The sequence below is a fragment of the Mauremys reevesii genome, linkage group 26 (assembly GCF_016161935.1).
Source record: "Mauremys reevesii isolate NIE-2019 linkage group 26, ASM1616193v1, whole genome shotgun sequence".
Classification (NCBI taxonomy): domain Eukaryota; kingdom Metazoa; phylum Chordata; order Testudines; family Geoemydidae; genus Mauremys; species Mauremys reevesii.
In genome coordinates, this window is record NC_052648.1 from 2,210,849 (window position 1) to 2,232,495 (window position 21,647).

General features: G+C 49.5%; 2 protein-coding genes and 1 long non-coding RNA gene across 9 annotated transcripts in view; 2 read left to right on the top strand and 1 right to left on the bottom strand.

The window, feature by feature from the left end:
* Nucleotides 1-6,716, top strand: part of ARMC6 (armadillo repeat containing 6) — a 14,890-nt gene extending 8,174 nt beyond the window's left edge. For all 5 annotated transcript variants that reach the window (XM_039515949.1, XM_039515947.1, XM_039515948.1 and 2 more), the window contains exons 5-8: nt 24-169; nt 912-1,043; nt 1,956-2,093; nt 3,562-6,716. In XM_039515949.1, the coding sequence (XP_039371883.1) occupies nt 24-169; nt 912-1,043; nt 1,956-2,093; nt 3,562-3,774 (629 nt within the window). In that variant the 3' untranslated portion in view covers nt 3,775-6,716. The remainder of the gene's footprint in view (nt 1-23; nt 170-911; nt 1,044-1,955; nt 2,094-3,561) is intronic.
* On the bottom strand, nt 5,695-13,833 carry LOC120391816. Of its 3 annotated transcripts, none has more exons than XM_039515943.1 (5): nt 13,621-13,832; nt 12,483-12,647; nt 10,401-10,589; nt 8,411-9,292; nt 5,695-6,088 (listed from the first exon to the last, which is right to left on the bottom strand). In XM_039515943.1, the coding sequence occupies exons 1-5, from the start codon at nt 13,633-13,635 to the stop codon at nt 5,807-5,809; spliced, it is 1,533 nt and encodes a 510-aa protein (XP_039371877.1). In that variant the 5' UTR covers nt 13,636-13,832; the 3' UTR covers nt 5,695-5,806. The 3 variants fall into 3 exon arrangements, with proteins under 3 accessions (XP_039371877.1, XP_039371878.1, XP_039371879.1); XM_039515944.1 differs by lacking the exon at nt 13,621-13,832 and adding an exon at nt 11,935-12,106 and having other exon boundaries at nt 12,483-12,624; XM_039515945.1 differs by lacking the exon at nt 12,483-12,647 and having other exon boundaries at nt 13,621-13,833.
* An 87-nt stretch (nt 13,834-13,920) lies between these two features.
* Nucleotides 13,921-19,828, top strand: LOC120391833. The gene is made up of 3 exons (XR_005591503.1): nt 13,921-14,029; nt 16,841-16,975; nt 19,605-19,828. It is a non-coding gene; the product is annotated as an uncharacterized LOC120391833 (long non-coding RNA).
* Nucleotides 19,829-21,647: the final 1,819 nt, after the last annotated feature.

Genomic DNA, 21,647 nt, shown 5'->3' on the forward strand with positions numbered 1-21,647 from the left:
ACCTTGTCTTCCTCCTCCTGCAGCATTCACAGACGACTCCAGCGTTCTCCGTGAGCTTTGTGCCACCTTGGCTCGCCTGTCCGTCCGGAACGAGTTCTGTCAAGAGATTGTGGACCTTGGAGGCTTGAATTTCATGGTGGCCCTGCTGGCTGACTGCATTGACCATCAGGTACTGTCCCTCTTCACTGAGTGGGATGCTTTCCTGGAAGAGAGGGTATTTATGGGTGGAGGTTGGGAATAATGTTGCCTATTACGTAACATGGTGCTTTTCATCTTCAGTGCATTTTCCAAACATGAATGAGCATTAGGCTTTGGTAACCTCTACCCGTGGGCTCTTACCACTCAAATGGCACTGCTGATGCCCACATACCACCTTCTACATTCTGTCACGCAACCCAAGCTTGCATGTGCTGAGTTGGAGGGAGAGCCAAGAACAGAACCCAGCACCCCGGCTCCAGCCTCTATTCTATAAAGCCTCCCCGATCCAGGAATCGATCTAGTTCTCAGGAAAGCTGGAACATTGGCTATCCTCTACATACTGTCTCTGATTTTTCTTGGGACTTAGGTGCCCAAATCCCACTGAATTTCTATGGATTTGGATATTTAATTCTCTTACGCTTCTTTGAAAATCCCAGCTACTCTGAACAGGGCAACTTGGCCATTCTGCCTGGGGCCAGTGGAAAACGGCATCTGGGACGTGAGGGGCTGGGAGTCCTGAGGAAAACGTTGCTATTCAGGTAGAGTCTTTGACCCCCATTGGTCCTGCCTGGGGTTCTGAGTTCGAGTGTCAGGGCTAGGAGTGAGGTGAAAGGTGCTGCCTTTCAGGCTGAGTGGTAGTGATCTGTTTTGCCTGGCTTACATGGGATCTGGTGGGTTTTGTTCCTCTCGGTCCTCTTTGTCGTTGAGTGCAGGAGCTGGTAAAGCAGGTGCTGAGCGCCATGTGGGCCATCGCAGGGAACGATGACGTGAAAGACGCCATAGTCAACACTGGAGGAACAGACCTCATTGTGCTGGCTATGAGCCATCATCTTGCCAGCCCTCAGGTATACGCCAGTATGTGTGCTGGGTCCTCCCTGTGCTTTGGAGCTCTGCGTCTGCCTGGGTTTGGAGGTCTGATTTTTGGCCCTTTATTTCAGTTCTGATAACAGCATTAAGGGTGCCCTCACCTGCGTTTCCTCCCCAGGCAGTGCTACTCGCAACCCCCATAACTACTTCTGACTTGGAACAGTGCCCTGCTGATGCTGGGAGCAGAACTGTGCTAGCTGCAGTCATAGCGAGCAGAATTCTGCTCCCAGCATGGACAGTGTAGCAAGGCATGCATTAACCCCTTGAACGCTCCTGTTTTCTAGACTGGTTCCATGTCTACTTTGCAAGCGTTCGTATGACATCCAAACAGCTTACCACTTTCTACCGTACTCATACATTTATGGTCCTGGAACAGATGGTCCAGGGATTGGAAACCGGATACTGAGCTTCACACATCTAGGTCAATAGTTCAGATCCAGCCATCACTGAAAATCATTCTTCTCTGATGTCTGTGTGCTGGCCTCTGTCAAAGGACTACACGGGACTAGTTACCGGCCAGCAAATGTTACCATCAAAACCTCCCACGTCTTTCTCCAGTTGCCTCTTTTTCTATTGGCAAAGCTGAGGTCTCTGTGGCCGACAGAGGTGGCGTCAGAAGGGGGTGTTTGCCTGGCTGCTGGCCATGCTGTACCTGTACTGTGATAAATAGAGGTTGTCGTTCTCTAGGCCCATCAAACTGATGGCTCACACCAGCAGCAGACTGACTGTGTAAATCCCCTGGGAGTTGGTGTGCTGGCTCGGTGGGGGACTAGCCTTCTTTCTCCCGAGGGAATGAATTGGGGATAGGGAGGCTTCAGGGGGGTGCTGACTCTCTTTTCTGGTTGCAGTTGTTTCAGCCAATGATTCCACTCTTCCTCTTGGTCCCGCAGATCTGTGAGCAGGGCTGTGCAGCCTTGTGCATGCTGGCCTTGCGCAAGCCAGAGAACTGCAAAGTCATCATGGAAGGCGGAGGGGCCTTGGTAGCTCTTCAGGCCATGAAGGTGCATCCAAGAGAAGTTGCTGTGCAGGTACCTGGCTCGGAGCTCTTTATTACTAATTCAGGACCATAGCGTTCCCTGCCTCCCTGGGTTTCTTTGTCTTTCATCCAGCATCTGTACGGAGTTTGCAGCTGTGTGGTGAAGATAATGAAGAAGTTGCAGGTGGAGCAGTGTTCTGCAGTTCTTTCAGAGGCACCTGTCTGTCTGAGCTGATTGATGCCAGATTCGGACTGGAAATTGTCCTTTGATTGTATTTAGTCCCAAAGACCTTGCTGTGCAGTTTGCATTCCTCAAGCTGTACCTGTGCCACTAACACCTCTTCCTGCCTGTATAAATATAGCCCTGCACCCAGCCCTGTGGATGGTGGTTCTGGGGCCTCTTACACTTCCCACTTCATATCCTGCTTTATTGAATCTTTGTGACAAAAATGGCTGGGCGGAGGGAGGATGAGGTTACATTCCTTCCAGAGTCTGCCAACAATGCTCAAATTGGTCACAGGAAGGGCAGGCTGCCTGTCCCTCAAGATAAAGTGAGACCCTTTCATAGGAAAAAATCAGTCCCCGTCTCATTCCCTAAGCCCTGTAGGATCCCGTATCTGCTCTGCAGCTTTTCTAAATATTTTACATCATTTAAAAATGTTTGACTTAAACTTTTTGCGCTAGAGCGTGTTAAACCCTTATAAGAATGGTCACACCAATGGTCCATCCAGCCCAGTGTCCTGTCTCTGGCAGCGGCCAGTCCCAGAGCCTCAAGGGGAGTGTACAGAACAGGGCAATTTGCCTTCCCCTCCCCAGCTCTGGCAGTCAGAGGTTTGGGGACACCCAGAGCAAACCTAGTTATACTTTTGGCCTTCACAACATCCCCAGGCAATGAGTCCTCACATTCCAAAAGTATTCCCAGCGCTCAGTGAATTCAGGGACCGGAATGGAAGGCTGATCGTTTCCCTCCTTGTCTGATGTCCTTGCCCATGTGGCAATCAGTGGGCTAACGTCTCTGGCGGAAGGGTGCTCCTGGGCCAGCCCCCCAGACCGTGCCCCGTGTTCCTTGTTTGAGGGTGGCTGATTTAGAGTTAGGAAGTCACTTTGGGATATTTGGGTTCTGTGTGTTAAGGGAAGGATTTGTTCAAACAGGATTTAACCGTGTGGTCAGACTCTTGTGCCTGTCTCTTGAGTCTGCCAAAGATGCAGTGAAAGGTCCTAGGGGTGGTGAAGGAAGCAGTCAGGGATGACCCTGGGCAGTTGGACAGTTTTCCCACTGAAGCAGGTTTTAATCTGTGACCTGAATGCAAAGTGGCTGCCACTTCTGTATCCATGGCTGCTGCCTGGCCAGGATCCAGCTCGTGCAAAGCACATCGGAATCCCTCGCATAGGAAGGGGGCACGAGCCTAAGCCCAGCCTTGCTGTGCATGCACCATCTGATTCCCTTGTGGGTGGCCTCCTGCTCCTGCCCTTGCTTCCTCCACGAGCCATTAACCATTCTCCTGTCCCTCTCTCCTCAGAAACAGGCCTGCATGCTGATCCGGAACCTGGTCTCCCGGAACCGGGACTTCTCTCAGGCTATCCTGGAGATGGGAGCTGAGAACTTGATTGTGGAGGCTCGTGCGGTGCACCAGGATTGTGACGACATAGCCAAAGCTGCCTTGAGAGACCTTGGCTGTAAAGTGGATCTCCGAGAGCTGTGGACAGGCCAAAAGGGAAGCCTGGCTCCCTAAACCACTGCCCCTGAGAGCCCTGGAAGCTTGGGACATCTCCATATGCAGCATCTACAGGCAAACATGGCATCAAATAATCTACACTTAAAACTGGCCCCGAGCAGCTGAAGAGAATTCCTGGCCTGTGAGGCTCTCATGGTGTGGGCTGTACTACTCACGGGCATCTAAGCTGTTGCTGAGATGGCTTTGTCTGTGTATATAGGCTACAGATACACAGAACTTGTGGTGATGATCTACTCTCTCTACAACTTGATGCCTGGGAAAGACCTACTTCTCCCCTCCCCCCCACATTGCTGTGTTACTTATTTATTGCATGGGCTGTTCCTATGTGTGTCTGTCCATGTTGTGATCCAAAGTAGATCTCTTCCTGCAGCAGTTTGGCAGCTACCATTTTAACCAGCCTTGTCCTACCTCCTGACCCCTGCTCTGTGCCACTGGTGGCTAGCCGTCCCAAAGGCTATGTGGGGGAGATGACACCAATATAGTGAATGTCCCGTCCTATCCCAATGCTGTTACTAGCAGGCTAGGCGGTGTCTCACTGTGTTGGCTATATGCTCCATTTCCATCCGATGCAGCATTTTAAACAAATGCAAAGTATTGGCTGGAAACGTCATGGCCTGGTGTGTCACATTTATAATCGCTGAGCTTCCAGAAATAAATGTAAGACGATAGGTGTGAGAGAGCTTTGGGGGCAGGGAAAAAATAGCTTGGTGTGCCACAGTGTTGTGCCACCAGAGAGCCAGCCACATTTTGCGGCCTTTGCTGGGATCACCAGACATACTCTCCCAGAGCCAAGACTCTTGTATCGTAGTTGCCTGCTCTGATCAACAAGCCATGGCTCCCCTTGGAGCGGGAAGACGCTATATTTGGAGGAAAGTGGTGGAAGGACAAGGCAGTCTGAAATCTCTTGACTTCTCCCTTACACATAGGCTAAATAGCCCCCTCCTGAGCCAGGAGGAAGCATTTTTGTGAATGTCATCATTCCTCTTACTGTCTGTGGTTTACAGTTCTGCTCCAGCTGTTAGCCCCCATGCTCTGTTCTATTGCCATTTGCTTCATTGTTGAGTGACGAAATTCATATTATAAGAAACGTAAAGGGTGCTTGGCCCCAGACAAGCCAATTTGTAAAGCGGGGAGGGTGGAAAAGATGACTAATGCTTTTGGGCATTTTAAACTGATTATACCAAGTGTGTAAGTAAATGCTGCTGCAGCTGTGTGGTGTCTGCCTGTAAGGCAGCAAAAGCCTTGACAGCTTTGCAAGCCCCATAGGCACTAATTCCATGTGCAGTGTGTGTTTGCAATAAGCTGCCTACATCCCTTTCTCAGTTGCTTTTTCTGGCGAAAGCTGCATCCATCTGTCTGTGTCTCTGCAATCTCAGTTCAATAAACCCTGCCAGGCTGCACTTGATCATCTCTCCATAGGACAGGCAATGACTGGGCTTAACAAAGAGGCCAGAATTCAGTGGGCCTGGGAGCATTCTGAAGGGGCATTTCTCTGATGCTGGCCTGCCCTTTTGATACTGCTTCAGCAATGGGTCTGGGATGGGCTGGAAGGGCCAGAGTTGCATCTGAGCACAGCAGGGCATTTGGGAGGATGGACTGGCCTGGAAGGATGGGGATGGATATGAATTCTCTCCTGGCTTAGACAAGTGACGACTCTTTTCTGCAGAGTAGCCCCAATCTTTCACCCTTTACTCCATCCTGGGTCTGAGTCCCTGGCTCCTATCCAGCTGAGGAGGGCTAGGCAGGGTCTGTGCTGCTCTGTGTTAGCTGCAGGGGGATTCCAGACATGAGGTGCGTGCACTCGCTTCCCTGAGGAGTGAGTGCACACAGCAGTGCATAAGGGCCCTGGATCCAGGGTGACTTTGAGAGAGGATACCCAGGCCCCTCCCAAAAAAAAGCAAAGCAGAGAAAACCAGAAGCTGTTACAGAAATAATATATATTTGAAAAATACCCAGCCCTGGGTGTGTGGCGGTACCCGTTCATCTTCCTGAAGTTCACAGAGGCCAAGGAAGGGGGAGGTGAGGTGCTTTAATGGGGGTGAATGCGGTTCCGCCTGCGGGAGATCCACCATCTCAGCCTACTGCCCACTTGTCCCCTGGCCTCCTCTGTCCCCCAGCTGCTGCCAGCCTGTGGCTTCACCGTAGATGACCTCCTGAAGATCTTTCGTACCCAGCTTACCAAGGAGCGCAGGCTGAGCCGGGAGGGGGTGGATCGTGGCTCTTCACCAGTCCAGTTGCCAGAGGTTGTGGGACAAGAGCGTGGTGAGAGCTTCCCGTGCCCTCCTTCCTGTCCACTTCCTGATGCTTCAATCTACAAATATCAATGACAGGGAGGAGTTGGTGGGAGGAGCCTTCTCTAGCCCCTCCTCCTGCACATGGGTGGGACTGTCAGCTGTCACTCTTGACAGCAGGGTTTTGTGGGACCATTACAATGTTCCTTAGCTGGACCCATTCTCTAACAGTTCCTGTTTGAAAGGCGCCTCGTGCCCCAATGGCTTTGGGCTGGACACAGGTACCAGCAGGGGAGGTTTCATGCTCCTGCATTTCTCTGCAATCTTTCTTGCTTCTAGGGAAATTGAGAAGCACTATAGTCCCTTTATTTCACTGCCAAGGGCCCTTCCAGACTGAGGGGCTCTGGGGGGCTTTATTTGCCAAAGAATCCGTTTTCTTCTGATCCCCTGTAATAAAGGTGTGAAAGCACAGAAGTGCAGTGACGGAATGGATGTTTATTTCCTGGCCCATGTCACCTGCCATGGGCTAGGGCTACGGAATCTTAATATCCCGCTACGTGGCAGGGGTTTTGCACTCTTAGTAGGGGGTCAGATGTCACCAGCTACGGAGCCTTGGGCTGGAGCAGAGCCCTCTAAAGATTAACCAACTCCTTCAAAACCAGAGTGAGTCTTCCCTTGGCAACAGCACCCCAACTCCAGTTTAGAAGGCCTGAAACTGTCTATGGAAAAGGGTTGGTTTTGACAAAAATCTCCCAATTCAGCGGTTCTCAAAGTGTGGGTCGCCAGGGCTGGCATTAGACTTTCTGGGGCTGAAGGCGAAGCCTGAGGGCTTCAGCCCTGGATGGTGGGGCTGAGGTTACAGGCCCCCTACCTGGGGCTGATACCCTTGGGTTTTGGCTTGGGTCCCCCCTCCGGGGGTTGCGTGGTAATGTTTGTTGTCAGAAGGGGGTCACAGTACAATGTGATCAAAATCTCCCTTTTTGACATTTTCAAAATGATTCTTTGTTTTGGAATTTTACTTCATTTACACTTTGAAAAGGTCAAATTGAAATGACATATTTTACTTGGCATGTGAGAAATGTTTTTGGCTGATCAGTTTGTAAAATTTTGTTACTATGATTTTTGTTCATCCTGGTTCAACCTGGGAAGATGGTTTGTTTTGTGTTGTTTTTTTTAAACACAAAAATTCTTAGGGGATGGGAAAACCATTTCCCTCCCAGCTGTGCTCTTGACTCCACCTGGTTATGAATGAGCTCATGACACTCCTAAAAAGAGTCAGGGTATTAACCCTTAGCAGGCTGGTCCATATTCCAACTCAGGTCACTAAACTGGGCCTCCCTCAATTCTTCTGACAGTTTTTCAGTTCTTCACTTCCTGCCCCAAAAGTACTGTTCAGTACTGCTCAACAGCTGCTGTGCTCCACACGGCACATGGCCGTGGAGTGCAGCGTGATCTTTTACCGGTATCTACCTTGCCGAGTGGTTTGGGAGGCTCATTCAGTGTTTTTAAAGCACTCAAAATCTGTGCATGAACCGTGCTATAGAAATGCAAAGTGGTGTTATTCCTTGATGTGCTTAATATTTGTTGTTAATACCTTACATTTCCACTGCCTCTTCGATCCAAGAATCTTAAATCACTTGTATCTTAACAAATGACTCCTCACAGAACCACTCAGGCAGTATTATTTGCACAGAGAGATTGTACTTTCGTTAAAATCACACAGGGAGTCCTTGCCAGAGCTGGGAATGGAACCCAGGAATTCTGTCTCCTCTTCCTCTGCTCCAACCATGAGCGTGCTCTCTTTCCATACTCTCTGGATGGAGAATGTGCAACGGGGGGGCGTTACCCTCCCATCCTGTTCAGATTTGAGAGCAGGCTGGCCCCTGACAGCACAGATGTTCCAGCACTCCAATGATTAAGTACCATAAGTTGGAAACAAACAAGGGGTCTGGGGCTAGGGAGCATTAGTAGTTATGTCTAGTGTGGTGATGCTGATGGGCCCCAGCAGCAGATCAGAGACCCATTGTGTTAGGTACTGTACCACTGGCACAAAGACGCTGCCTGCCCCAGAGAGCTCACGCTGTTAGTATGAGATAAGTGGCTACCGCCCGGCAGAAGGGGAGTGTAAGGAGATGCTGCTGCATGATAACTGGGGGTCGCAGCACACCAACTGCCGGGCTGTTGTCGAGCTTTGCACAGGCGTCCCAGCACAGAGGAGTTTGAAGGAGGGCAAGGAAGTGGCTTTGTGGAGGTTTACAGGGAGCGTCTCCCCTGTGGGATGGGTGGCTGGGGAGAAAGCACAAAGGTGCTTGTTTGAAAACGTAACCGAGTTAAGTCCCATAAGCTGGGAGCAAAACAGGTGTCCCGGGCCAGGTGGCATTGCTTCTCAACCTCACACGTACCTCACAGTGCCCCGTCTCTGGGCTGTGCCCACATGGAAACCAAGAGCCTCTTTTCCGCCCGGGCACTGCATCCCCTGGGCCCAGCAGTGGGGCGAGCTTTGCACGGCGGACCTCCTCCTCCTCCTTCCTGCATTGCTTTTGCTGTTCCTTTGGGGACGATTTTTTGGTGGTGGCTGCAGAGTGTAATGAGGTGGGCACTTTGCCTTTGCTGGGCAACAGGCTGCTCTGAGGCTCTGTCCCTGGCAGCTGTCCCGAGTCTTTCCCCAGAGACACTGAGGGTGTGCCCCCCGGCACGAGTAACTCAGAGGCAGCCTCCTTTGTGAGGGTGTCTTCAGGCTCCTTCAGGTTTTCACTCACCTCTGGACCAAATCCCCTTTGTGTCTCCAATGCTAAATGCTGCTGACTAGAATCTCTGTCCTTTTTACCTTCAAATTCCTTTCCAGATGGTCTGTGTCTGTTGCCTTCAGCCAGTGGTCCCCCGCTTGGTGCGTTGGGATTGCTGGGTACGGTCTCACAGGTCAATGTTTCACCTCGATCCCTGGAGCTCTGAGTGGTGTCACTGGCTCTTGTATCTGAGACCTTCGGGTCCTCCTCGGAGCACCCGCTGCATTGGACGCTGGCATCACAGCTGCTTCCTGCCCGCCCTTCTGCGTTGCCTGGTTGAGAACTGGCACTGCGGGGCGGCTGGTAGCGTGGGAGCTCGCCATACGTTCTGTAGCAGGGGAAGTAGCCGGTGGAGACAGCGGAGTCGCTCAGGATGGAATCCTCATCTAAGAGGCAGTAGCTCTCCGAGTCCCCAGAGCTGTTCTCAGGGTGTTCTGGCCTGGAGAACGGAGGGGTGGTTTTACCCTCTATCTTGAAACTGTGTGAGATCGAGCCCAGCTGGAAGGCAGAAACAAGCCAGCTCAGACAATATAATCGTCCTCAAACCACACCTGCCTTTGACGAGATACTGGCTAAATACCACACTTACTGCTTCTTTTCATCAGGCCCAAGCCTGCAACTTTCCTCCCCCACTACACACACCACCCCATGCAAGCCTGTGGGCCAAATTTGCCATTGCTCTGAGCAGTGGTAACTCCAGTCTTTGTTTTCTGCCCTAAACTGTTGGGGAAGGTGGTAGTGCAACGGTTTAGCCCAGAGGTGGCTGCATTGGGGGTGGTAAGCAAAACGATTCCTCTTTGTAACTTGCATCTTAGCTTGTTTGGGATCATGTGAGAAAAAAGGTGCTGTCTATGTGTCAGGGGTTTATTCCCTGCACTAAATCTCCCTGCACTAAAGAGTTACGCTCCTGTTGAGGAGGTGAATTCCTTCATATCTATCTGATCAGTGCGGTGCCTTGGGACCATTAATGCATATTATCCTTGCAACTCCCCTGTGAGTTAAGGAAGTGCTTTCCCCATGGGGGCAGGTCTTTAACCCTGTGATCACCGTTGCCTTCTCTTTAGTTTATCCATATATACTCCGTGGGAGGGGCATAACCCGATAGACACTACTTTTTCCTGCCTGTTTTTTCAGATGGATTTGTTTGCCGAACATGATAGTATTGAAGCCTTCAACCAATATCTACCTTCCTCCCTATCTAGTTGTTCTGCCCTTCCTCACTGGAGTATCTGAGCACCTCCCCAAAAGAGACTGGGAATGGCTGACTCATTACACACATTGAATCTATTCCCCCATGTTCAGTATTCTCACACCTCTTGTCAAACTGTCTGTACTGGGCCATCTTGATTATCACTACAGAAGTTTTTTCTCTCAATTAATTAGCCTCTTTGAGTTGTAGGACAACTCCCACCTTTTCACATTCTCTATATATATCTCCTTACTATATGTTCCATTCTATGCATCTGATGAAGTGGGTTTTAGCCCACAAAAGCTTATGCTCAAATAAATTTGTTAGTCTCTAAGGTGCCCCAAGTACTCCTGTTCTTTTTGCGGATACAGACTAACACGGCTGCCACTCTGAAACCTAACAAAAGAAACAGGGTACCTCACTCATTCGGGACTCCAGCTGTTCCTCTGTATTGCTCGTGAATGGCGTCCAAAGCTCCTGGTGTGCACCATCACCAGAAATCTCCTTCACTGCCAGCCCTGAACATCCATCTGCAGTGATGTTGCCTGGGACAACTTGGTGTGGTTCCCCTTCCTCCTCCTCTTCTTCCTCACCCATCTCATGCAGCTACGGAACAGAACCACGCGGAAGGATAAGAATCGCAGCCCAATCCTTTCCCCATTTTGCCTTCCATTCGCCTTCCAGCAGGTTTGAGAACTGCCATGGCCATCAAAGGAAAGGAGAACTTGTGAAGAGCAATGACTCCTAGCCCATGGCTCTCAAATCCAGGGCCTGATATACAGCTCCTGCTAGTCTTTTCAGTGAATTTGTGTGTGTGTACGCGTGCGTGCCCGCCCGCCCTCCCGCGCAAAGGGTAAGCCACATACGAAGAGCACTGAGCAAACTAACCAGTGCTGTGGAAGCAACTTGGGATCTTTCCTGATGGAGATGAGCAAAGGGGCCTCAACACTCCCCTGTCCAGCAGCCAGGTGGTAGAGAACACATTAGACAGAAACAGAGTCATCCCACTCCGACGTTGCAGGGCAGCATTTGCACCCTGACATCCCAGCAATCTGCAAATATGTCCTGTCACAACCACCCCATGTTCTGACACAAACAGTGTAACACGATGTCAGGGCTTCTCACTGGGATTAGTCTCTGGGTGTGAGATTCTGCCTAAAAGCAGTGGAACAGCTTTGTCTGAGGGCTGTGCAAAAGGATGAGGCTCCTGTTTGTAGGGAATTGACCCAACATTCTTTTATTTGCTTTCAGTGGTTTCCAACCCTTAAGTTTCACCATGAGTTTTGGAACCAGAAAACTCAAAACAAAGCTCAGTCTAAGCCACCCGTTTCACTTGGCCTCCCCCTGAAATCAGATCTAAGATCAGGCTCGCTGAGACACCCCTTCTCTTCCCCAACCCTCATTTAAATTTGGCAATGGAAGCTTTGCTTGGCAAGGTGGGGAAAATTCCAAACCCATGTGGGTGCTCAGCCCGTCCCTTGTAATTTATATATATGTACATTTATTATCCGAAATACCCCGACACGAGCTATGCCCAAAAGAATGCACCTGCTGCCTCCTCTGCTCTGCCAAGGCAGAGGTCCTCCCATCTGTGGGATGACTGGACTGTCTCTGCATTAGCTACACAAACCCCATCATGAATAGAGAGGATTCTTGCACTGGGGCTACTGTACCAGAGCAAAGAGCAAATGTGTCTCTGAAATATTTCTTACTCCTCCCCGTCCTGTTGTCAAGATGAGGGGGAGTGGAGCTGGGGAACAGAATTTCTATGAACTGCTGTGTAGCCCCAACCACTGTCTGCTGCACTTTGGTGACCTCCCCAGAGAATCCTTGCCCAGGGGATGGGTTGGCTATTTGGTTTTCCTTGTTCCCTGGCTGAGGTATCTGAGTGTGCACCTGCCTACCTCTCCCTCCCCAACGCTGCATTATAAAGAGATACAGCTCCACCTACCCATCCAAAATCAAGCAGATATATACACTGGCTTCTGCTGCGGCTGGCTTCCTTCACCCTCCTTGCATGCTCCGCTTGCCTCATGGAGCTTGCATTTGTTCTCTATCCCAGGCTCCTCTTTATGGCCATAACCATCTCCATCCTTGTGCCATTTGTATTCAGCAGCAAATTCCTGATGTACAAAGGACACAGTGTAAGAGTCGCCCTGCTTTAAATCTGGAGCTGCCTCCTCCCTTCCTATCATCCAGGGTTTTCCCTTCCTCACTTTCCCTTCTACACAGAGAGAATCTATACTATGAACGATCCAGCAGCTCCAGTGGAGTGATTCTGCGGGATGTCTTTGCCAGGTAAGCTATTCAGCAAAGGAACAGGAAGGTCCAGTGAGGTACAAGCAACATGGGCAGAATCATCTCATGGGACCTGGCAGCTGAATTGCGTGAAGGAGTTTTGGCCACCAATGTAAAGTAATTAGAACCCTGAGATCCCAGACTAAATGAAAAAGAGGAGGGACGTTTATGAGCTCCTATGAAAGGACCAGTAACCAGTACCTCTCTTCTCTCCACAGAGTCTGCTAGACTGTTACTCTGAAGGGATTCTTCATCTGCACTTAATGGGCTTATCAACCTCACATCCCTTCTGGTACGAAAGATGTTTTTTCCAGTTGGTGGTTTCTTGAAAGTGTCCTCAGAGTCACCTATTAATATTTCAGGGAACTGTAGAAAGAGGAATTAGGCGCATCAGCTAAGTGGGCCTGGAGGAGATACTTTGGGAGAAGATTTTTCTGTATGCTTCCCAGATGTGTGAGACAGAATGAAAGAGGATGCTGCTGGATTGCATCCCAAACAGGAAGATTTGGGGTTACACAAAACATCTCAGATCCAATGTAAGTGGCTGTAATTTCCATTGACTTTGGCAGGGTTGCATCCACTTACTTGAGGGCTAAATTTGCTCCATTATGGCTAAGGACACAGTCAACCAGGCCAATTAGAATAAAGAACTGACCTGAATGTTCACCCCAAACTCAAACCATAGTCTTCCCCAGAGCCAAGAAAGTTTGATTAACTTTTCATTTTCACCTCTGACTACGTCTCCTGGGCTGAGGCGAGACCAGAAACAGGATGGAAATATTGTCAGAGAGGTTAGTCACTAGGTAGTCCCAAGACAGAACTGGAAGCCTAAGACAAAACCATGTTCTTGGGAGCCCGTGGCCTTATTACTATGGGAAGGAGCTTGTGATAAATTTGGGTTGGCTGCTTCTCCATACAGAACTTTGCCATTTTTTGAGGTTTCCTCATCTCTGTTTATCATCCTGTAAAGTCCTGTTGGGGACAGAGTGGAGAAAGTGTCCATCCCAGTCCTCCCGGGGATCATTTCCTATTGTGTTTGTAAAAATGCAACTCGCTCTGAATATTACATTGGTAAGATGGGCAAATAAGGGATGATGGGACTGTCGTTTGCTTGATCCCCCACACCCTATGGGGAATAATTGTTTTTAAGAGGCAGGTGGAAAGCCAGAATAAAGAGCCATGTTCATGCCCGGAGTAACTCCACTGCCTGTAGGGAGGAATTTGACCCACAGTGTTTAAAATGCAGGATTTTCTAGCCAAACATCCATAAAGATTGCTGGGTTTTGGTTAATAGTCTCTGTATCTGTTTTAGGTTGAATGTAATAGACAATATACTTACCATCTTTCCTGCCATGCCTCTGAGGGGACTGAGGGACTTGGTCTTAAAATGGTATAACTGTAAGGAATGTTCTTGTGGGGCTTGTTTCTCGCTCACTCCTTGAAGCAGCCCACCCTTGACATTCGTCTACAAAACAGAAGTCAACATCTCTTTGTCCCCGCTGGCTGAGTTCCCCTCCAGGCTCTGTCTGGGGAGGGGACAACTAAGCGAACATTCCAACATGACATCATAAAGGTTCTGACCGCATCCCCAGGGGATGACACAATAAGCAGGTGTCAGGCAAGATGTTCCTACGGAAACCAGCAACGGCAGGCTCACGCCCCCAAATTTAGATCTTGAGACAGATTTCAAAAAGCCTAAAGGTCGGGGATGCTCCAGATCTGGGGGTTTGGCTGAGCCTGTATTTGAGGTAACGGGGCCACTTGCAAAATTCAGACCCGGATCCAGGTTTGGATCCAAAGCGCAGAAGCGTTTGGATGGGGCGGGGGGGGGGGAGTTTGGTTTGTGGCCATCTCTAGAAATCAAATTATGAACAAACCCAACTCATTCCAACCCAAGCCTGGCCCAGCCACATGGTTTATTGTTAGATTTAGCCATTCAGACGGGATCAGTGGTTGCATCAATGGGTTTTCAGAGATGGGCCTTCAGGGAGCAGCCACATTGTCTGGCCCTTTTCACCCTAGGAATCACAGAGTTTCTAGGCAACTATTCAGGGATGCTTTTGATTGAGCCCTTGTGCCTCTGCTGAAATGTGCAACCGATATAGTTCTCTGGAAATCCATGAGCAGGGAAATAGAGCAATAGATTAAGAACATAAGAATGTCCAAACTGGGTCAGACCAAGGGTCCATCTAGCTCAGTATCTTGACTTCTGACAGTGGCCAATGCCAAGTGCTTCACAGGGAATGAAGAGAACAGGAAATCATCAAGTGATCCATCCCCTGTTGTCTGCTCCCAGCTTCTGGCAAACAGAGGCTAGGCACACTCAGAGCATGGGGCTGTATCCCTGACCATCCTGGCTAATAGCCATTGATGGCCCTGTCCTCCAAGACCAGAAGGGGGCCATTTTGATCATCTAGTCTGACACCCCCCAAACACACACACAGATAACACAGGCCTCCCAAAATAATTCCTAGAGCAGATCTTTCAGAAAAACATCCAATCTTGATTTACAAATTGCCAGTGATGGAGAATCCCCCACGACCCTTGGGTAAGTTGTTCCAGTGGTTAATTACTCTCACTGTTATAAATTTACACCTTATTTCCGGTCTGAATTTGTCTTGCTTCAACTTTCAGCCACTGGATCGTGTTAGATCTTTCTCTGATAGATTGAAGAGCCCACTATTAAATATTTCTTCCCATGTAGATGCTTACAGACTATAATCTAGTTGCCCCTTTACTTTCTCTTCATTAAGCTAATTAGACTGAGGTCTTTGAATGTATGACCCTAAGGCAGGTTTTCTAACTCTTTAATCATTCTTGTGTCTCTTCTCTGAACTGTCTCCGATTTATCAACCTCCTTCTTGAACTGGGGGCACTACAGCTGGACACAGGATTCCAGCAGCAGTTCTACCAGTGCCAAATATAGAGGTAATAAAACCCCTCTGTACTGTGAGAGTCGCCTCTTTATACATCCCAGATCACATTAGTTTTTTTGGCCACAGCGTTGCAATGGCTGCTCATGGTCAGATGTCTTTCCACTACAGCCCACAAACCTTTTTCCCACTCACTGCCTCCCAGGACAGAGCTCCCCAGCCTGTAAATGTGGCGTACGGTCTTTGTTCCTGGATGTACACAGTTAAATGGAGCCGTATTAAAACACACATGGTTTGCTTGCGCGCCGTTTACCAAGTGATCCTATAGCTCGGTATCAGGGGTCTGTCTCCTTCATTATTTCTCTGTTCCTCCACTTTCATGTCATCTGCAAACTTGATCAGTGATAAATTTGTTTTCTTCCAGGTCATTGATAAAAATGTTAAATAGCACAAGGCCACGAACCAGGGCGGAGACCCAGCATCACCCTCTCCACCTCGGGGTCAAAGGGGAACTGACTGACTCAGGGGATCAAGAATGGAATCTGCAGTGTTATTTTTCCAGGTTGCCATTTCACTTCCCACCTCGGCTGTGAGAGGCTCCTGGTCAGTTCCCTCTGCTGGCTCCTCCGTAGCTCCTGTATGAACTGAGCTGATGGGTCTCAGTCTATTTCCTAGGCGATTAAAACCCACATCACACACTAAATCCCCACCTGCACTGGCAGACTGTGCAAACAGGCCACCGATTGAATGGACCATGGGGACTGAACTCCTGTTCTCCTCAGGGTGCATCTGCCCTGGGGAATTCCAGACATGTAAGTCCCCTTTGCTCACCCCGCTGTCCCTCGAATGGCAGTGGAAGCTGTAGATGGGGTCGGACGTTATTACCATCACCTTGCCTAATCACAGGTGGGGATAAATTCGGGAGGAGCCTGCCCTGCTGGTGCCCCTGGTCTGTGGATAAACAGAGGACATCAGGCTCCAAATCTGCCAAGCCAGTACCCTTCCCCAGCCACTAAATGAACTTTAAAGTGAGTCCTGGCCACGATCCAGTGAAGACGAATGGGACCAATGGGGAAATGGAACTAGATACGATATTGCAGCCACATGCCCTTTAGCCCAGCTGGACCCATCACTGAGTTCTGGGGCGCTCCTGCAGGAATTCTGTCCCATCGCTGACCATGGGGCCCCGGGGACACAGAAGGAAGCCTTTATTCTACTAAGGGCTTTCACCCCTTCCAGTGCTAGGCGATGGGGGGGTTATTTTGCGTGGAAGCTCTTCTCACAACAATCTCACATTCCCCAGCTGGGAAAGCAGCTTTCAGACCATGGGAATGTGGGAAGCTAAATTTATCACCTGAGAAATCAGCTTGACTAGAGCTACAGACAGAGACAGACGCGGCGGGGAAAGGGGCCTGTGTCCGAGACTGGCTCCTGCCTTACACCAAATAACAGAAGGATCTTCAGGGCCAAGAGATGGTTGATCTGTCAGGTTATTGGCTAAAGGGAACGAGGCACAATTTATAAGGCTAGGAACAAATCAAGTGGACCTCTATCTTGTGATCGAGAGCAGGGGTCTGGGAGCTAAGACCCTTGGGTGCCATTCCTACCTCTGCTTCTAACTTGCTGTGTGATTTTGTGTGAGTCACTTTGCCGCTCAGTGTCTCTGGTTTCCCATCTGTAACACAGGGATAATCCTACTTCCTTACTTCCCAACGGGGAGGCCTAAAGGTGCTTTGAGATCCTCTGATGAGAAGTGCTGCTGAAATGCAACGTGGAATCATCAAAAAAGCAACTTGGCCATTGAAATGGCCTCTCCAGAGGGTACGACCCCCATCTCCACCCTGCTGTGTCTCTTTGACCCCTGCACTTTCAGTTCTTCCTTTTAGAGCCCCAAGCTTGCCTGTTGTCATGATTTTATTGCAAGTCTCATGATCTTTGGTCTTGTCCTTAAAGCCCCAGCTCCCAGAGTCATTGGATTACAAGAGAATCTCAGCTTTCAGTTTGTTTCAGTAAGTTTCTAGCCCTTTTGGTGGCAGAGGAAAGCTTGAAATGATGCCCTCTCCAGGCCCAGGCGTCACCAAATCCAAAATGTATTTAAAATCTCATGAGTTTTAAACCAATCTCATGATTTGGGGGAGGGGGATGGAATTCATGATTTGGGGTTGATGTGACAGGAGCCCTGTAACTCTGACAGCAAAAATGCAGATAGTTGTGCTCAGAAAGGAGAAAAGCAATTATACAAACTCCTGAAGCAAACGAGGATCTGTTTCCTGGCTGTACCGTTCCTCCTCCCACTCCAGTTTTGCTAGAGACAGATTCCTCGACAATCTGGCCAAAGTACATCCCCCTCAGGTCAGAGTTTGCAGACTGCTGGATTTATTGGAAAGCACCTCCCAGAATGCAAACAAGCAGGAGCTGCATGCGCCACCAGCTGTCTGCACCAGATGTGATGCCTAGTGAGTAGAACACTGGACTAGAACTCAGGAGACAAAGATTTGCCCTGGTCTACTGGGTGACCTTGGGCAAGTCACTTCCCTTGTGTGTGTCTGTCTAAAATGGGCCCAGCAACGCTGACCACTTTGTAAAGAGCTTTGCGATCTGCAGGTGAACAGCGCGCTATAATTTATTGTGGTGCTGCTCTCTGAGTCCAGTTTAATTTACGTCAGGGTCTATACAGGAGTTCCAGCTGCTTTCATGGCCTTTAACATGTATACCAAAACCAGGCGTACAACATCCCGATGAACTGGCGAAGAAACCAGACCAGTATCCCTGCACGGATACAAAATTTGTATCTACATCCGATCCGCAATCTGCAGACATGGTCCGCGGATATCTCAGATTTGCAGGGCTCTAGAAATAATGCCCAGAATGATAGAATACTTGACACCTGTCCACCTCATGTTCCTCCATCCATGCACTCCCCCACCCCCTTATCTAAAGGCTGAGGAAATCAATGGCTCTGCAGCATACCTTATAGGGTGACAAATCTAGCCTCCGTTGGACCGAGCCCTAACCCAAGGACCCCCTGTGGGAAACCCTTTGCCACTAGCTCCCTTTTTTCAAAGAGAAGGGCTGGTAGATCCAGCGCCTCCACTGACTGCAGCTGCAGCAGTCTCACCTCTTTCAGGTAGGCAGCTCCCAGATCATCCACAGCTACATAGCTCAGACGCCGCTCCTCCAGCTGCAGCTGGAAGCTAAGTGACAGCCAAGGCAGGCTGCAGTGAGCAGGGCAACTGGGCCCCCACTGTGTGGGTGAGGGGTCCTCTAGGCTCCCCTTCCCTATCCTGATGGGGAGCTCCAGTGCAGGGCTTCACTGCTACCCAACTCCTATGCAATTTCATTGCTCTAGCCTGCTGCATTTGCTGCAAATTCCAGCCTCGCCACAAGCCCCCTGGTCAGTGACTGAGTACATGGGGGTAGGGGACACAGCGGGTGCTCCAAGGACAAGCTCTGCTGACTCAGCCTAGGTCCCTGAGAAGGTCCTAGGAACTGCTGTCCTGAATGGCCCTTCCTGCCCAAGCTCTGGCTTCAGATGTTAATAAATGTCTCTGTGATCCTAGGCAAATAAGTACAGCCAGGGCTGGCCTTCAAGGTCCACAGCATGGCTGTCTCCTCTGCTCTGATTACAGGGTTTGTCTCAGGCAGGGGGTCTCAGAAGTGCTCCTGGAGGATATGTAAATGGCAGGAATATCCCAGTAACATAGCATGTAACCACGTTTATAAGGACTCTATCTCTCGGGTTCAGAAGCTGGCTGAATTCAAGTTCTGCCTCCCAGGGGCGGCTCTAGGAATCCCGCCACCCCAAGCAGGGCGGCGTGCCGCGGGGTGCGCTCTGGTGGTCGCCAGTCCCATGGCTCCGGGGGACCTCTGGCAGACGTGCCTGCGGAGGGTCTGATGGTCCCGCGCTCCGGTGGAGCATCCGCAGGCATGCCTGCGGGAGGTCCACCCGAGCCGCAGGACCAGCGAACCCTCCGCAGTCATGCCTGCGGGAGGTCCACCGGAGCCGGCGGCCGCCCTGCCGGCAAAATGCCGCCCCAAGCGCCCGCTTGGCCCGCTGGGGTCTGGAGCTGGCCCTGCTGCCTCCCTATGTTCCTCTTGCAGATGCAGTTTGAAGCAGTGTTCCTCTTTGCTGTCCTGAATTGGTTCTCCACCCCAGGGGCGGCTGCATTTTGGGAGCATGTGAAGTGATTCCCCTATAGTTTGTGAAAAATGCTTTGGGATCCTTTGGATTGAAAGTCACTATAGAAATCTGAGATACTGGTTCTGTCCAAAGCCCTAAAGGAAGCCCTGAATTCCAGGCATTATGCAGTAATTTGCTGATTCAGAACTGATTGGCAGCTTTGCATCCAGTCCATAGACCTCAGCTTTGAAAGCATTTGCTTTCCATATTAAGCCCTTTGTTATCAGCCCTAATTCTCTCCCAGGCTCACCGTTTATCTTTGTTTTTCAGGGCTGGAAAATTAAATTGAACGGAATCTTCCGATGCTCCAGAGCATGTGGGATGTCAACATGCTTTGGAATGGTTTGTCCAACATGGACGGCACTTTCTGTTCTGTTGTCCAGCAGTTGGCTCACTCGCCTGGGCAGTGAGACTAGCAGCTTGTTACACTGAACCTTTCATCTTGGGCTATCCACACACTTGGCAAAGACAAAGTGTCACAGCAGCCTCGTGAGACCCGGATTATTATCTCTCTTTTACTAATAAATAAAATAGTTGTATTATATCATTTTTATAGGCATCTTTTATCCAGAGATCTCTAAGCACTTGACAAAAGTGAGTTAGTGCCATTACCCTTATGGGGAAACTGAGGCACGGAGTGAGTCAGCAATGGAACCCCAAAGTCCTAGCTCCCAGCCCACTGCATTAGCCCCTGGACCATGCGCCCCCCTCAGACGGATGGAGAACTGAGATGCAAAGTCACTTGCCAAGTGCGTCTGTGGCAGAGCTAATTCCTATTCAGTTCTAAATTATTGTTGTTGTTATTTATTTCGGATGGTCAGGCCTGGCAGAATTTGATTTTTATTTTTTATAATTTTGATGGCTAATGTGGATGTTTATTTTTAAGCTTTTCCCCCCATTTTTATTTATTTATATTTGCACAGTTGTGGGAAATTACGGGGGAGATCAGACAATAGAAGGGGGTCAGACAGTTATTTAATGAGAGTGGACACTGAGATTCAAAAGTTTAAAGCTTTATAACGGTTGAAACACAAATTGCAGCATCACGTATCAAAATAGCCTTAAATCAAACTCAAGCAGCATTTTTCGTACTTTGCCTATCTGTAAATTTCTATTATCATGGATGGAAATATTATTGTAATTGGTTTATGTTTGTATGGTGAAATTGACATTTACTGACAAAACTCTAAACCTTCCAAGCCTACTTCTGATGTATTTTACAGTGGTTGAGATCAGAGCCCCGTTGTGCTAGGCCCTGTGCTGACACCATGAGAGACAGTCCCTGACTCAAAGACCGTATCTGTTTCTAGCTGGATACAGGGTATCTCCCCCCAAAAGACACCATTTAACCCCCCATCCTGGCTGGATTGTATCCGCCTCTGACAGAGCCCGGAGACACCTGTACATCTTGTTATGCTGTTGAAGCCTCGTTGAATTGTACTCCGTGCCCTGTCCTAGTACTGTTGTGAAGATCTTATCATGTCAAAACAACTCCAGCTCTTGGCTAATCCTGAGTGGAATCTGCAATTCCACACTTGGAGTCGGCACTGCAGCTCTTATTTGGATTGACTGTTTTCACCTGACCTTGCAGCTTGATGTGAGAGAATGTGTATGTCATTGAAGGGAGAGGCAGGATGGCCATAAATGAGAAAACAAGATCACTCTGTCCTAAATTTTGCTTTACCTGAATTTCCTTTGGGAATGGCAGGAAACAAAAGATATCAACTGAAAGAAACTCACATGACAAATACCCACTGAACTAAAGTTACCAGATCCTATTGCCATGGGGCAGGGACTATGTACTGGGACAGTGCCTAACACAATGAGGCCCTGACTGGGGACTCCAGGCACTATTGCAAACCAAATAAATAACAATACCGAGTCCTTGAATGCCCCACTCCTGGAATTAAGCCCGGAGTTATTCTTTTTTGTTTTTGTTTGAGTTGTAAAGCATTAGTGTGATATTTGCACTACATATCACACTGCAGTAAAGCAAAGAGCACGGAACAGCTTGTGAACTAGAGTGAGCAGAGCACAGCTCAGGGAGTGGGGTGCAGCACAGTGTGGCTCCATGAGTGGGGGGAGTGAGCCGCTCACAGTGAGTGGGCACCGCGATCCATTGTATGGTGCAAGGTTGCACCACGAGCATGATGCAGAAGAGTACATGTAGTGAGTAAGATCCTGTGAAGAACATGCAGTAAGCTAGTCATCCAGTACAGGATTGCAGTGGCTGGAGCAGTGAGCGGTCGGGCAGTGAGGGGCGGGAAAGCCCAGCGCAAGGTGCATGCCTGGTGCAGTGGGAGATGGTCAGTG